General features: G+C 50.1%; 2 protein-coding genes across 2 annotated transcripts in view; one reads left to right on the top strand and one right to left on the bottom strand.

Annotated features, from left to right (window-relative positions):
* The window catches only part of LOC134354575 (zinc finger protein neuro-d4-like), a 170,263-nt gene extending 169,694 nt beyond the window's left edge, over positions 1–569 (bottom strand). Inside the window, exon 1 of the mRNA XM_063063510.1 lies at positions 430–569. Coding sequence (XP_062919580.1) covers positions 430–569 — 140 coding nt within the window. The remainder of the gene's footprint in view (positions 1–429) is intronic.
* The window catches only part of si:ch211-11n16.2 (zinc finger FYVE domain-containing protein 1), a 35,358-nt gene continuing 19,163 nt past the window's right edge, over positions 550–16,744 (top strand). The window contains exons 1-5 of the mRNA XM_063063508.1: positions 550–763; positions 5,732–6,236; positions 11,942–12,159; positions 12,883–12,989; positions 14,383–14,491. Of these exons, the coding sequence (XP_062919578.1) occupies positions 686–763; positions 5,732–6,236; positions 11,942–12,159; positions 12,883–12,989; positions 14,383–14,491 (1,017 nt within the window). The 5' untranslated portion in view covers positions 550–685. The remainder of the gene's footprint in view (positions 764–5,731; positions 6,237–11,941; positions 12,160–12,882; positions 12,990–14,382; positions 14,492–16,744) is intronic.

The following is a 16,744-nucleotide window of genomic DNA, read 5'->3' as shown; positions in this document are numbered from 1 at the left end:
ACTGTCCATCATTAAGGACCGCCATTAATGACCCCCATCACCCAGGACATGCTCTCTTCTCAATGCTACTGTCGGGGAGGAGGTACAGGAGTCTGAAGACACACACTCGGCGATTCAGGAACAGCTTCTTCCCCTCTGCCATCAGATTCCTAAATGGTCATTGAACCCTTGAACACTACCTCACCAACACGACAAACTCTGCACATGCTGGCAATCCAGAGCAACACACACATAAAGCCGGGGGAACTCAGCGTCTATGGAAAACAGTAAACAGCCGATTACCTCACTACTTTTATCTCTCCCTTTTTGCAATACTTATTTATTTTCTCTTTTAAATCTCTTACTGTAATTTACTGTTTTTATTATGCATGACAAAGTACTGCCGCCGCATAACAACAAATTTCACGACGTACGCCGGTGATTTTTAACCTGATCCAGAGCCGGCTTCCGCAGGCGTTCGCCAGCCTCCAGGGACGGAGCGGAGCGGAGCGGTGCGGTGGCCCTGTCATATGACACGGCGAGGCGGGCTGATTCGCTGGCGTGCTGCCTTGTTGCCGGGCTTCGCCCATCCGAGAGACCGCCGTCTCCGGTCTCCGCTCTGCGGGCTGGAGGGAGCTCGGAGCTGCGCGGTTCCCCGCCGGAGCAGACCAGGCCCCCACCCAGAAGGGGGCTTGTCCTTGGGGAAATGGGGGAGCTGGGCGACGAGCAGCGGAAAGATCGGGCCAAAAGTTTCCTGCTGCTGGACGAGAATGAGGAGCTGCTGGTAAATATTGTTGCAGAGGGCGTAGTGACGGGGGAGAGAGTGTCCTCCGGTCGGCGTCGCTGGCGGGGATCGCTAAGGGAGATGTTGCAATGTCCCTCGGTACATTGTATCCCGAGGGGTGGCGGCTGACCCCCGACTTGGCTACATTCCGTCTAGGCAGCCGCCAACCCGGTTACATGAACATCGATTTCTCTAACTTCCGGTAATCTTTCCGCTTTCCCCCACCCTCTATTCCCCACCTCGTCTCTAACCCCTTCTCCTCGCATCTTTTCTTTCCCCCACCCCGTCCTCCCCTCCATCCCTTTCTTCCCTCTCCTATCAGATTCTTTCCTCTTTAGCCCCTCACCTCCCAGTTTCTTACTTCATTCCCCCCTTCCCCCAACCACCCGCCTTCCCCCCCTCTCCCGGGCTCCCCCTTCACCTTCGGGCCCACCCCTAACCCAGGCTCACCCCTCTCCCAGGCTCACCCATCACCTGGGCTCACCCCTCTCCCAGGCTCACCCATCACCTTCTAGCGCACCCATCACCTGGGCTCACCCCTCTCCCGGGCTCAACCCTCACCTCCTGGTTCAAGGCTTCCCAACCTTTCTTATGCCATTCAGCATAGAGTCCAAGGACCCCAGGTTGGGAATCTCCTTCCCTGCCCCACTTTTTATTCTGGCATCTTCCTTCTTCCTTTCCAGTCCAGATGAAGAATATCAGCCCAAAATGTCGACTGTTTATTCATTTCCCCAGATGCAGCCTGACCTGCTGAGTCCCCCCCTCCCCTATTTTGTGTCTGTGTTACATTTGAGGGAGAGAATCCCTGTCTCCCACTCTGGACACCGGGCTGGTCTCCGGGCTTTAATAACCTGGCTCTCTGTGGTGGTTGAGCACCAGGCTGGTCTCCTGGCTTCCTGCTGCCCCAAAGTAAATTCTGGCACCCGGGTCTTCCTGTAGTGATTCACCCGGCTTCCTGCTCTTCCTGCTGCCCCAGAGTTAACACTGGCACGTCTGGCTTCCCTCTGGCATCCGGTTAACGGGATTGTTTCTTGTGTTGGAGTGAAGTAGCCGTACAGCTGCCAGCCGAGGGAAGGGAAGAATCAGGGAGAATTGTAACCGGGAACGCACACAAAATGCTGGAGGAACTGAATGATCAGTCGACGTTTCGGGCTGGGACCCGTCACCAGGACTGGAAAGGAAGGGGGAACGTTGGGGGGTGGGGAACGGGACAAACTAGAAGGTGATGGGTAAAGCCAGCCGGTGGGGGGAGAAATGAAGTGAGAAGCTGGGAGGTGGGAATGAAGTGAGAAGCTGGGAGGTGGGGGGTTGGAGAAGAAGGAATCAGATAGGAGAGGAGAGTGGACCATGGGAGAAAGGGAAGGAGGAGGGGACAGGCATTTGAGGAGGAGAGGGAGGAGACCAGACTAGGGAACTGAAGGAGAGGGGGGAAAGATTACCGGCGGTTGGAGAAATCCACCTCCACACCGTCGGGTTGGAGGCTGTCTGGTTCCTGCCATCAGGGAAGTTGTCTAGGATCTGTGGACTGTACTTCAGCCCAGCGCCGGCATCATGAGTTCAGTCCGGATCTCTGGAGCTGTGTGGGGTTTGAGTGTCTCCCCGTGACCGTGCCGGGTCTCCCCGGGCGCCGCGGTTCCCTCCTGCATCCTCGTGGCGGCCAGGTTGGTGGTTTTATCGCCTGCTGTCGGTGTGTGGGTGAGGGGGTAGATCTGGGGGTTGATGATTTGAGAGTAAAATAGGATCTGTGTAAATAGGAGTTGGATGGACTGAAGGGCTGGTTTCTATATTGTTGGGAGACACCTTGCTGTCTGTGCGGTTAAATAAGGGGATTGTTGGGCAGCGCAGCTCGAAGGAGCTACTGCATGCTGTACCCCAATAAGTAATAATCAGTCTAACTCTCCCCTCCCACACAGCCCACCAACTTCCTATCATCCACCTGCCTATCTTAAATGTCCCTGCAGTATCTGCCTCTACCACCACCCCTGGCAGGGGTTCCACACACCCACCAGTCTCTGTTTTAAAAATAATAAATTGCCTCTGGCATCTTCCTCACCACCCACCCACCCAATCACCTTAAAATTCTGCTCCCTGGTGTTAGCCATTTCCACCCTGGGACAGAATCTCTGCCTGTCCACTCGATCCATGGCTCTTATCATCTTGTACATCTCTATTAAGTCACCTTCCATCCTCCAGAGAGAAAAACCCTAGTTCACTCAACCTATCCTCATGTTTTGGAGGGACGTTCTGGACCCTCAGCGAGTTACTTTAACTTTATAGCACAGTACAGTCCCTTCAGCCCACGATGTTGTGCCAGCTCTAGGATCAGTTTAACGATTGCCTCTGACTTAACCCCTCCATTTCTCTGTCATCCGTGTGCCTATCTAAGAGATTCCTAAATGACCCAAGTGTATCCGCCTTGACCAGCTCCCCTGGCGGAGTGTCCCACGCACCCGCCGCCTTGTGTGCGTCCCACGCACCCTCCACTCTCTGTGTGTGGAGGGGATAAAGGTCTTCCTCTGATATACAGCCCATCACCAGCACAGATATTGAACACAGAACACTACAGCACAGTGCAGGCCATTTGGCCCACTATGTCGTGCTGACCTGCTGCAAGAACATTCTAACTCTTCCCTCCCGCGTAGCCTGTCTACATAGCATTGCGCGTCACTTTATGTAAGTGTAGTCGGTCTGTGTTCCACACACAAGCAGTTACTTGTACACTGAGCTTTATAGAGTTGGTTTTATATTTATATGTAGTGTGTTCTTTATCTTATTGTGTGTGTGTGTTTTATGCTGAATAACAATGATTTTGTTCTCTTTTAGACTCTTGTACTGATGAATGACAATGAACAGTCTTGAATTCTCCTTTCGTCCATTTACCTATCTAAGGGATTCTTTAATGTCTCTGATGAATGACAATGAACAGTCTTGAATTCTCCTTTCATCCATTTACCTATCTAAGGGATTCTTTAATGTCTCTAATGTTTCTACCTCTACCACCACCCCATTGCATCTTACCTCTCATATCAGGCAAGGTCACCTGATTCCAAACAATTGGTTTATTGATCATTACACTCCCTCCCCCCTGCCCTTCCCCTTTTCCCAGTCATGATTCCCCTCTCCCTGCCCTCTTCCCAGTCCACAATAGAGACTCCTATCAGAATCAGGCTTATCATCACTCACATCTATCACGAAATTTGTTTTTTGTCTTGCAGCAACAGTACAGTGTAATACATAAAATTGCTACAGTATGGTGCAGAAGTCTTAGGCACGTATATATAGTCAGACTTTTACTCAGGACTGTATCTCTCACATCATCTTGTGCACTCTATCGAGTTGCCTCTCACCCCCCTCACTCCAGAGAGAAAAGCCCTTGCTTGTTCAACCTACCCTCATAAGACAAGCTCTCTTGCTATTCTGATCAAAATTCAGTTTTGAGAGTTATTTGACGCCTTGCGCGGATTGGCTGACAGCTTGCTACACTGGGTGCCACTGTATCAGAGAATCGCTATTGCAGCTCGGGGTTTCAGAGTTCAGAGTTCACTTCTGTCCTCTGTAAGGAAGTTTGTTTGCTCTTCCCATGCGTCCGGGTGCTTACGGACTCTGGACTTTTCAGACTTGTGGTTTTGATATTTTGTATTTTTTAATGCCCGATCCTTTTCCGTTTTGTTGTCCGAGGGGAGGGTGGGAGTTGGTGGTCTGTTAGATTTTATTTGTGCGGGGGGTGTTGTTTTTTAGGGGTCAGTTCCTGTTCTGTTTTTTGCAGGGAAAGGGGATTTTGGGGGCTGATGATCGGGAAACCGTTCTTTTTTGTATGCCGGGTGGGGGGGGGGGGGTGATGTTTCTCTCTGAATGATGTTCACGTGATTTAATTGTAGCTATCTGGAGAAGAAGAATTTCAGAGTTGTATATGGATACAGGCCTTGATAATAACTGAATCTTTGAATCTCTTTTTTTTTTGGCTCCAGTTTCCTCCCACACTCCAAAGACGTACCAGTTAGTAGGTTAATTGGTCTTTGTAAATTGTCCAGTGATTAGGACAGGGGGTTAAATCAGTGGCTTGTTGGACTGCAAGGACCTGCTCTGTACTGTGTCACTAAATGCTTGAATACGCTTGGTACGTTGGATGTAAACTGCTTTTGGGGCTGTGCCGGGGTGCCATAGAAATGCACCTGCTGTCAAAGAGTTGAGTTCTTGTCTTGGTCTATTTGTAACTAGTCAGATGTGGATTCCCCAGCCCTCCCCGATTTAACCCTTGCCTAATCACAGGGTAATTTACAACGACCAATTAACCCATGAACCCGAATGTCTTTGGACTGTGGGGAGAAACTGGAGCACCCGGAGACAAACCCACACGCTGATGGGAGGAACGTACAAACCTTCTCATAGAGGACACCGGGATTGAACTCTGAACTCTGAACTCTGCAAGTGTTGGGCTAACCGCTATATATATAATTGGTCAAGGGACGTGGGCTTGTACGGGCTGAAAAGAGGCACAGAACGAGTGGACAGTCAGCAACATTTCCCCAGAGCAGAAGGGGCGTAATGTTAAGGTGACTGGAGGAAAGTATAGAGGGACGTCAGAGGTAGCTGTGTTGTTTACACGGAGAGTGGTGAGCTTGTGGAATGTGCTGCTTGGGTGGTGAGAGAAGCAGACCCATTAGGGACGTTTAGGAGATTCTTAGCTGGGCACATGGCAGATAGAAGAATGGAGGGTTATGTGGGATGGAAGGGTTAGATTGATCTTTAGAGTCCGTTAAAAGGTTGGCACAACGTAGTCGGTCAAAGTGCTGTGTATGTCTGGTTAACTCTATTACAGAGGGGACACAAGAGGGAAAAAATGGAGGGAAGTGTACTTAACTGAATAACTTTGTGGGCCGAAGGGCATGTCCTGTTCTCTGTTGGTAAGCTCTAGACCCAGAGGTGAGTTACTAGCCGTGTGGGCTAACGCTTCTCCTTGTTGGGCAGGTGGCGAACGAGGAGAGCTTCCTGGAGCGACTGGGGACCACGCCGGGCCAGACAGTGAAGGTCCTCTCCATCTTCGGGAACACTGGTGACGGCAAGTCCCACACCCTGAACGCCGCCTTCTTCGGGGGGCAGCAGGTCTTCGGCACCTCGGAGAGCCAGAGCTCCTGCACGGTGGGGGTGTGGGCAGCCCTCAAGCCCTCGCCCTCCCTCCTCCTGCTCGACACCGAGGGCCTGCTGGGGGCCTCGGCTCAGCCCATGCGGCAGATGCGGCTGCTGTTGAAGGTGCTGGCCGTTTCCGACGTGGTCGTCTACCGCACCCGCGCCCAGCGCCTCTGCAACGACCTGTTCAGCTTCCTGGGAGACGCCTCGCGGGCCTTTCTCCGGCACTTTGCCGGCGAGCTCAGGGCAGTGTCTGTTCGCTGCGACCTGGAGATGCCTCTGTCCAGCCTTGGCCCCGCAGTCATCATCTTCCATGAGACTACCAACACTGATCCACTGGGCAGCGGTAAGTCCCCCCCCGTGGTGTGAAGGTACGGTGAAAGACGTGACCCCTCCTACTGACTCCCCTCCTGGTGGAGACTGGTACTGGACCCTCGCAGCCACCCACAGGCAGGGGAAGCATCATCTCCCCCAAGGCACCCGTGCCCTAAGGGGGTTTGCTCATGACATTGGCACGTTGAGACTGGGCTACCTCAGGCAGGCAACTTGGACCAGGAGACATCCCGTTTGGTCCATCGAGTCTGGTCCACCATTCTGTCATGACTGATTTATTTTCCCTCTCAACCCCATTCTCCTGCCTTCTCTCCGTAATCTTTAACACCCTGACTAATCAAGAACCTATCAATGTCTGCTTTAATTATACCCAATGACTTGTCCTCCACAGCCAACTATAGCAATGAATTCCACAGATTCACCACCCTCTGACTAAAGAAATTCCTCCTCATCTCAGTCCTAAATGGACGTCCCACTATCCTGAGGCTGTGCCCTCCTGTCCTAGACCACTCCACCATGAGAAACATCCTATCTACATTCACTCTATCTGTGTCCTCTGGTCCTAGACTGACTCACTATATAAAACATCCTCTCCACATCCACTCTGTCCAGCCCTTTCAGTATTTGATAGGGGAGATACTACCCCCACCACCGTCCCTTGGGCAGCATGGTGGTGTAGTGCTTAACACAGCGCTTTACGGTACTGGTGACCTGGGTTCAATTCCTGCTTCTGTCTGCAAGGAGTTTGTACATTCTCCCGGTGACCGTGTGGGTTTCCTCTGGGTGCTCTGGTTTCCTCCCACAGTCCAAAGACGTACCGGTTGGTAGGTTAATTAGTCATTGTAAATTGTCCTGTGATTGGGCTAGGATTAAATTGGAGGGGTTGCTGTGTGGTGTGGCCGGAAGGGACTACTCCACACTGTATCCCAATAAATCAATAACATTCTGCTGACCTCCAGTGAGTACAGGCCCAGAGCCAGGAGATGCTCCTCATACATTAACCCTTTCATTCTTCTGACCCCTCTGTGGGCACTGTCTGGAGGTCTGCATGTCTGAGTTGGGCCACAGGGCTTGTCCCCTGCTGTGTAATGTTAGGGTGTAGAACGATACCCTTAATATTGTGCTGTCCCTCAGCCTGCTCCAAGATCAATGTAACCCTCCCTCCCACATATCTCTCCATTTTAGGGCATTGGACTCTGTGTGTGAGGGAGGGACAATATCTGCCTCTAATGTTCCCGCTGTCGTTCAGTCCAGTCACCGTAAGGTTGTGTCGCTTTGTGTTCGCCATTTCTGGCCTGGGGAAACACTCTGTCTGTGTCGATGCCTCTTATCAACCTGAAATGCCTTATTTATTGATCGATTGAGATATAGGCTCTTCTGGCCTAACAACCTCCGATTTAACCCTAGCCTCATCACTGGGCAATTTGCAATGCCCAATTGACCTGCCAACCGAACTGTGGGAGGAAACCAGAGTGCCTAGGGGAAATCCACGTATTGCACGGCGAGAATGTGCAAACTCGTTAACAGGCAGTGGCAGGAATTGAACCCGTGTCTCCTGAACTGTACACACTACTCATGACCTGCAGTAATTTCATTATGTTAGGGAACTGGAGCTGCAGCTCGATGACCTTCGTCTGGTCAGGGAGAGTGAGGAGTTGCAGGCAGGTGGTCACGCCGGGGCCACGGGAGGCAGACAAGTGGGTCAGGGTTAGGAGGGGGAAGGGGAAGAGTCAGGTAATAGAGGGTACCCCGGTGGCTGTGCCCCTTGACAATAGGTACTCCTGTTTGAGTACTGTTGTGGGGGACAGCTTACCCAGGGGAAGCGACAGTGGCCGTGCCTCCGGCACAGAGTCCGGCCCTGTAGCTCAGAAGGGTAGGGAAAGGAAGAGGAGGGCAGTTGTGATAGGGGACTCGATAGTAAGGGGGTCAGATAGGCAATTCTGTGGACACAGTCCAGAGACCCGGATGGTAGTTTGCCTCCCTGGTGCCAGGGTCCGGGATATTTCTGATCGTGTCCAAGATATCCTGAAGTGGGAGGGTGAGGAGCCAGAGGTCGTGGTACATATAGGTACCAATGACATAGGTAGGAAAAGGGATGAGGTCCTGAAAGGAGAATATAGGGAGCTAGGAAGGGAGTTGAGAAAAAGGACCGCAAAGGTAGTAATCTCGGGATTACTGCCTGTGCCACGCGACAGTGAGAGTAGGAATGCGATGAGGTGGAGGATAAATGCGTGGCTGAGGGTTTGGAGCAGGGGGCAGGGATTCAAGTTTTTGGATCATTGGGACCTCTTTTGGCGCAGGGGTGACCTGTACAAAATGACGGGTTACACTTGAGTCCTAGGGGGACCAATATCCTGGCAGGGAGATTAGCGAGGGCTACTGAGGTGACTTTAAACTAGAATGGTTGGGGGGTGGGAATCAAATTAAAGAGGCTAGGCGAGAGGAGGTTAGTTCACAACAGGGGAATGGGAACCAGTGCAGAGAGACAGAGGGGTGTAAAGTGAGGGTAGAAGCAAAAAGTACTAAGGAGAAAAGTAAAAGTGGCAGGCCGACAAATCTAGGGCAAGCATTAAAAAGGGCCACTTTTCAACATAATTGTACAAGGGCTAAGAGAGTTGTAAAAGAGCGCCTGAAGGCTTTGTGTGTCAATGCAAGGAGCATTTGTAACAAGGTGGATGAATTGAAAGTGCAGATTGTTATTAATGATTATGATATAGTTGGGATCACAGAGACATGGCTCCAGGGTGACCAAGGATGGGAGCTCAACGTTCAGGGATATTCAATATTCAGGAGGGATAGACATGAAAGAAAAGGAGGTGGGGTGGCATTGCTGGTTAAAGATGAGATTAACGCAATAGAAAGGAAGGACATAAGCCGGGAAGATGTGGAATTGATAGGGGTAGAGCTGCGTAACACTAAGGGGCAGAAAACGCTGGTGGGAGTTGTGTACAGGCCACCTAACAGTAGTAGTGAGGTCGGAGATGGTATTAAACAGGAAATTAGAAATGTGTACAATAAAGGAACAGCAGTTATAATGGGTGACTTCAATCTACATGTAGATTGGGTGAACCAAATTGGTAAAGGTGCTGAGGAAGAGGATTTCTTGGAATGTATGCGGGATGGTTTTTTGAACCAACATGTCGAGGAACCAACTAGAGAGCAGGCTATTCTGGACTGGGTTTTGAGCAATGAGGAAGGGTTAATTAGCAATCTTGTCGTGAGAGGCCCCTTGGGTAAGAGTGACCATAATATGGTGGAATTCTTCGTGAAGATGGAGAGTGACATAGTTAATTCAGAAACAAAGGTTCTGAACTTAAAGAGGGGTAACTTTGAATGTATGAGACGTGAATTAGCTAAGATAGACTGGCAAATGACACTTAAAGGATTGACGGTGGATATGCAATGGCAAGCATTTAAAGGTTGCATGGATGAACTACAACAATTGTTCATCCCAGTTTGGCAAAAAAATAAATCAAGGAAGGTAGTGCACCCGTGGCTGACAAGAGAAATTAGGGATAGTATCAATTCCAAAGAAGAAGCATACAAATTAGCCAGAGAAAGTGGCTCACCTGAGGACTGGGAGAAATTCAGAGTTCAGCAGAGGAGGACAAAGGGCTTAATTAGGAAGGGGAAAAAAGATTATGAGAGGAAACTGGTAGGGAACATAAAAACTGACTGTAAAAGCTTTTATCGATATGTAAAAAGGAAAAGACTGGTAAAGACAAATGTAGGTCCCCTACAGACAGAAACAGGTGAATTTATTATGGGGAGCAAGGACATGGCAGACCAATTGAATAATTACTTTGGTTCTGCCTTCACTAAGGAGGACATAAATAATCTTCCAGAAATAGTAGGGGACAGAGGGTCCAGTGGGATGGAGGAACTGAGTGAAATACATGTTAGTAGGGAAGTGGTGTAAGGTAAATTGAAGGGATTGAAGGCAGATAAATCCCCAGGGCCAGATGGTCTGCATCCCAGAGTGCTTAAGGAAGTAGCCCAAGAAATAGTGGATGCATTAGTTATAATTTTTCAAAACTCTTTAGATTCTGGACTAGTTCCTGAGGATTGGAGGGTGGCTAATGTAACCCCACTTTTTAAAAAAGGAAGGAGAGAGAAACCGGGGAATTATAGACCGGTTAGCCTAATGTCGGTGGTGGGGAAACTGCTGGAGTCAGTTATCAAAGATGTGATAACAGCACATTTGGAAAGCGGTGAAATCATCGGACAAAGTCAGTATGGATTTGTGAAAGGAAAATCACGTCTGACGAATCTCATAGAATTCTTTGAGGATGTAACTAGTAGAGTGGATAGGGGAGAACCAGTGGATATGGTATATTTGGATTTTCAAAAGGCTTTTGTCAAGGTCCCACACAGGAGATTAGTGTGCAAACTTAAAGCACACGGTATTGGGGGTAAGGTATTGATGTGGATAGAGAATTGGTTAGCAGACAGGAAGCAAAGAGTGGGAGTAAATGGGACCTTATCAGAATGGCAGGCGGTGACTCGTGGGGTATCGCAAGTGCTGGGACCCCAGTTGTTTACAATATATATTAATGACTTGGATGAGGGAATTAAATGCAACATCTCCAAGTTTGCGGATGACGCGAAGCTGGGCGGCAGTGTTAGCTGTGAGGAGGATGCTAAGAGGATGCAGGGTGACTTGGATAGGTTGGGTGAGGGGGCAAATTCATGGCAGATGCAATTTAATGTGGATAAATGTGAAGTTATCCACTTTGGTGGCAAAAATAGGAAAACAGATTATTATCTGAATGGTGGCCGATTAGGAAAAGGGGAGGTGCAACGAGACCTGGGTGTCATTATACACCAGTCATTGAAAGTGGGCATGCAGGTACAGCAGGCGGTGAAAAAGGCGAATGGTATGCTGGCATTTATAGCGAGAGGATTCGAGTACAGGAGCAGGGAGGTACTACTGCAGTTGTACAAGGCCTTGGTGAGACCACACCTGGAGTATTGTGTGCAGTTTTGGTCCCCTAATCTGAGAAAAGACATCCTTGCCATAGAGGGAGTACAAAGAAGGTTCACCAGATTGATTCCTGGGATGGCAGGACTTTCATATGAAGAAAGACTGGATGAACTGGGCTTGTACTCGTTGGAATTTAGAAGATTGAGGGGGGATCTGATTGAAACGTATAAAATCCTAAAGGGATTGGACAGGCTAGATGCAGGAAGATTGTTCCCGATGTTGGGGAAGTCCAGAACGAAGAGTCACAGTTTGAGGATAAAGGGGAAGCCTTTTAGGACCGAGATTAGGAAAAACTTCTTCACACAGAGAGTGGTGAATCTGTGGAATTCTCTGCCACAGGAAACAGTTGAGGCCAGTTCATTGGCTATATTTAAGAAGGAGTTAGATATGGCCCTTGTGACTACGGGGATCGGGGGTATGGAGGGAAGGCTGGGGTGGGGTTCTGAGTTGGATGATCAGCCATGATCATAATAAATGGCGGTGCAGGCTCGAAGGGCCGAATGGCCTACTCCTGCACCTATTTTCTATGTTTCTATGTTGTTATTTGGATCTTGCTGTGTGTAAATTGGCATCCCTGATTCCTGCTTGTACTCCAAAACAAGCCACAATTGTCCGTAAGGTGCCTTGGGATTTTCCTGAAAGGGATGGGGAAGGTGCTGTGGGAAGGGGGGGAGGGGGCCACCTCATTGGAGTGAACCAGCAGAAGTGTGCTGCTGTGGTCCTGCCTCCCGCAGATTCCCAGGCCCCCGGAAGTGCTGAGCAGCTGCTCCAGAAGCGGTTCCACGAGCTGGGCCTGTCCACTGACGCCTTCAACTCCATCGAGTACGTCGGCACGAGGACCGTGGGCCGGCCCACTGACTTTAGCGGCTTCCTGCGGGCGGTGCAGCGATGCGTGGGCAACACCTCCACTCGCTCCCGGAGACCCCCATCTGTGGTGTACTGCGCACTGAAGGTAATTGGGGTGCCAAGGGAGGAGGAGGTATGGGGTGGGGACAAGTTCAAGCACTGTGAAATAATCAATATACACATTGATGATTGGTTTATTAGTGTCACACGTACTGAGTGAGGTACAGTGCGTCGGGTTTGGATTTAATACCACTGACGTACTGTATATCAGGTGCCCCGTACCTCGGGCACCGGCCTTGCAGATCCTTGTTCGCCTCAGTGTCTCCTTTCTCTGTGGGTGTGATCTTGCTGATCACCATTTGCCCGCTGCCTTCCCTCCGCCAGGAGCTGGACTTGAAATGAATCACCATATGGAGTGGCTGTGTTGGGCTGAGGAGTGATTGCCACAAATGCAAGTCCTCCCTGTAGTTCATGTTACCTTTTAATTTATTTAGCGATTACCTACCTGCCCAACAAGCCCGATTTAGCCCTAACCTAATCACGGGACAATTCGCAATGACCAATTGACCAGCCTGGACTGGACACAACCCGCGCATTCTCCAGGAGGGACGTATGAATACCTTACAGAGGATGCTGGGATTGAACTCTGACCTCCCGACGCCCCGAGCGGTAATAGCATCCCGCTAACGGCTATGTTACCATGGCAACCAGACGAGGGATATGCAGGAGAGAAAGGGTTAGGTTGATCTTGAAGTAGGTTAAAAGGCTAGTGTGACATTGTAGGCCAAAGGGCCTGGGCTGTGCTGTAGTGTTCTATGTTCTATTCCAGGCCCTGAGCGAGCGCTTCAACGGGGAGATTAGCAACGATCGACTCCCAACTCTCTCCTTCTTTCCCGATGAATATTTCAGGTGTTCCACTACCTGCCTCAGCTGTGGGTGAGTCCTGAGCAGCCTTTAAATGCCTCCTCTCATTGAAACCTACCGAATATTGAAAGGCCTAGAGAGAGAGGATGTTTCCAATAGTGGAAGAGTCCAGGACCGGAGGGCATAGCTTCCACATCGAGAGACGTCACTTTAGAACGGAGATGAGGAATTTTTTTAGCCAGAGGGTGGTGAATCTGTGGAATTCATTGCCACACGTGGCTGTGGAGGCCGAGTCAATGGGTATATTTAAAGCGGAGGTTGATTAGACAGGGTGTCAAAGGTTACGAGGACAAGGCAGGAGAATTGGGTAGTTGGGAAAATAAATCAGCCATGATGAAATGGTGGAGCAGACTCGATGGGCTGAATGGCCTAGTTCTCCTATGTTTCAAGGTCGTATTGTCTCGTGCATTGCTCCAGGCTCCATCTTGTGAATCCAAAACTGAAGGAAAGGGGGTTGAGGAATCTATTTATTGGATTATTTCATTTTATTATTATTAAGTTAATAAATATTGGTTGATTATTGAATTGGGAAGCGGTGTGACTGTGCCTAGTCCCTCGGTAGGGTTGTTAAGAAGGCCATTTGCTGTGTTGGCCCTCATTAGTCTGAGAATTGAGTTCAAGAGCTGTGAGATAATGTTACAGCACTATTAAGCTGATTAGCCCACACTTGGAGTATTGTGTTCAGTTCTGGTCGCCTCATTATAGGAAGGATGTGGTAGCTTTTGAGAGGGTGCAGAGGAGATTTACCTGGGTTAGAGAGTGTGTCTCATCAGGAAAGGTTGAGCGAGCTCGGGCTTTTCTCTTTGGAGCGGAGCAGGATGAGCGATAACTTGATAGAGAGGTACAAGACAATAAAGGGCTTAGACTGAGTGGCCTGCCAGGGACTTTTTCCCAGATTACTTACTTACTGCCCATTGCACCGCTGGCGTTTGGAGCAGCAGTGAAGGTCCTCCATCTCTGGTGGTGTTCAGGGCTTCCTTCATCATGTCAGTAGCTTCCTCTCAGTTTTCACTACTGTCGGCCATGCAGGTCCCGGGTGGAGACTCAGGAATACCGTCACACTCAGGTGTAGAAGGATTCTTCATTGCTGTTTCTGTAACAGTTTTGTTTGACCAGTCAGGGTTGTTACCCTGAGCTGAGCCCCCGAACCTGGAGTACCAGTGGACCACTCTTGGTCTGGCCTCTACACTTTGACCTGTTTGTCATGGGTGACCCAACCAAGAGCCAAAGCACAAGGCCCCGACTCCAGCTCTCAGGGTCACCGAGGCACGCGAGCCTCAAACCCTACGACAAGGCTGTGGTCCTTTGGGAGGAGATTGATCTTGCAGTGGGTTAGAAGGTTGGCACAACATTGCGGGCCGAAGGGCCTGAGCTGTCCTGTAATTGTCCACGTTGTGCATTGCAGGGCCCGGTGCGGGAGAAGCATGAACCACCTAAAGGATGGCATAGCTCACACGGCCAGCGAGCGCTGTCGCTTCACACACCAGTACAACAACAAGGTGTTGATCTGCAAGGTGGGTGTCCCCCTCCCCCAGCCTTCCCCTCGGGGGGTGGGGGGTGGATTTACTGGGCCTGTTGAGAGTGAGCGGGAGCTTCGGGGTCAGGGTCCTCTTCCCCACCCTATGCCACCCCTCGCTCCTTGCCCTCAGTGCAGAGAGAGGAGGGTGGGGTAGATTCATTGGGGCCTTGTTCAGAGTGAGTGGGAGCTTCACTCCTCCTGCCAGTAGCTTTTTCTCGGTTTGGACAGTGGGGGAAGGTCTTCTGTGCGGCTCACTCCGTGAGTCACAAGTCCCAGTCTCCTGTCAGAGGCACGCTGTCGTGCTGAGGGAGTGCCACCCTGTCAGATATGCCCTCTGCAAACTTTAGCTTCATCTGTATGTCCCTGACACAGGCCTCTGCCCCCTCCCTTTCCAATCCCAATGAAGGGTCTCGGCTCGAAACATTAACTGTTTATCCTCCTCCGTAGATGCTGCCTGACCTGCTAAGTTCCTCCACCATTTTGTGTGTGTGTGTTGCTCTTTGGGATTTGCAGCATCTGCAGAATCTCTTGTGTTTCTAAGTCACTGATTGGCCTCGTTACCACAGAGGTCAAAGATTCAAACTACTCTTATTATTTAATTATGTATATAGAATCCAACCCTGATATTCCCATGGATAGCTACGAAACATAGAAACACCATGGGACCCGATTAAAGAAAACACCACATACCCATTTAAACACTTGGCAAAAACCAAGTAAATAACACAGTGACAATTAAACATCATCACCCTGCCCGGTCCCTGAAACGGTCCAAGAGTCACAGCCTCTGAGTTCAGCACTGTGTCAGCGGCTGCAGGCTACAGCGTGTGTGCAGAGCCAGTTCCGCGCTGAGACGCCGTGATCAAATCGCGCAAGATGGCGTAAAAAGGAGTAAAGAAAAACACGTGGAGCATGAACAGCAGAGTGAGCCCACAGCCGTGGAGCGCGTCCAGCATTGAGGACGTTGGTCATCGGACTGCAGAGTCCCTTGAAAATGAGTCCACAGCCATGAGGCGCCGAGGCGATCGAACTTTGCAGCGTGCGACCCAAGACTCCTGCGCCTTCCAGTGGCAACAGGGAAAGGGAGACCGGTGAAACGCAGGCAGAACGGCGCTGAACACCCGTTCGTTTTCCACTCGGGTCCTCTTCGATTTTAATCTTGCTCGATGCTTTAATCGGAGTGGAGTACTGGAGCCGACCGCGGGTTCGCATTCCGCTGTCAGGAATTGATGACCGTCCCTGCACAACCTTTCTCAACCTCGCCGAATCCCTGAAGATTTGGCAATAGCGCCAAATCGTTTAGTCGGCTCAAAAATACATTCTCAAGATGGAATTTACAGGCTGCAGTTGGTCTCAGTCCAGGGTAAGAAATATATTTAAAAGAAGAATATCTAGCTGCTCCATGAGCTGTCTACAGGATTTTGGCGCTGGGCGTTGGTCACTGGCGCCACCTCGCCACAAAGAGGTCCAATACTCCACGGGCAAAACACAGGATACCCTCAGTGGTCCTCATTAATCTGCCAATCAGATGGCTTCATAGACAACACGTCGTCATGGCAACCCTGTCCACACCCTATCAGAGCCATTCCCTTTGTCCTAACCTTCCTACCCCCACCCTTTCTGCAAATTAAAACTAATGCGTTGTCTCACTTTTCCTGTTCTGCTGGAAGGCCACTGACCAGACATGCTGACGGCATGCTACCTTGTACAGACGCTGCCTGACCTGCCGAGTAGTTTTTTGTTTCCTCTCCAAGATGCCCCTGGACTATCCGGTGCTGAGTAACAGGACCCTGTGATCTAAATTCCACTGTCCCCCTCCCCACCTTCCACCCATGATAGTCCAAAAGGACCATTGTGCAGGACTTGACAGCACCCTCTGTCCCTTTAGAGGGGCAATCGTAAGGGACTCTGTGGTGATTCATACTTGGGAGTGCCTAGTTCATTTTCAGCGCATCTTTAAAACAGCACGAGTTATTAATATCACATTCAGCTGGGGGAAAATCATTTTGATTACATAATGGCAAAACAATTACGGCATCAATTACACAAGAGATTCTGCAGATGCTGGAAATCCAGAGCAACACATGCATTTGGTTTATAGAGGCAGCGTGTAGTGAGACTGCTAGCAAGGTCAGGCTGACGATAGGGCAAAATTAGATAAGACAAGATAATGCAACTGGGGTGGACGAGAGAAGTCAAAGCCAAATAAAGTGCATATAATGGAGTAAAAATTAGTAGGAAGTTAGAG

This window comes from Mobula hypostoma, chromosome 12 (genome assembly GCF_963921235.1).
Source record: "Mobula hypostoma chromosome 12, sMobHyp1.1, whole genome shotgun sequence".
Classification (NCBI taxonomy): Eukaryota; Metazoa; Chordata; class Chondrichthyes; order Myliobatiformes; family Myliobatidae; genus Mobula; species Mobula hypostoma.
Note: the sequence above shows the minus strand (reverse complement) of the source record. Positions and strands in the feature narration are given on the sequence as shown.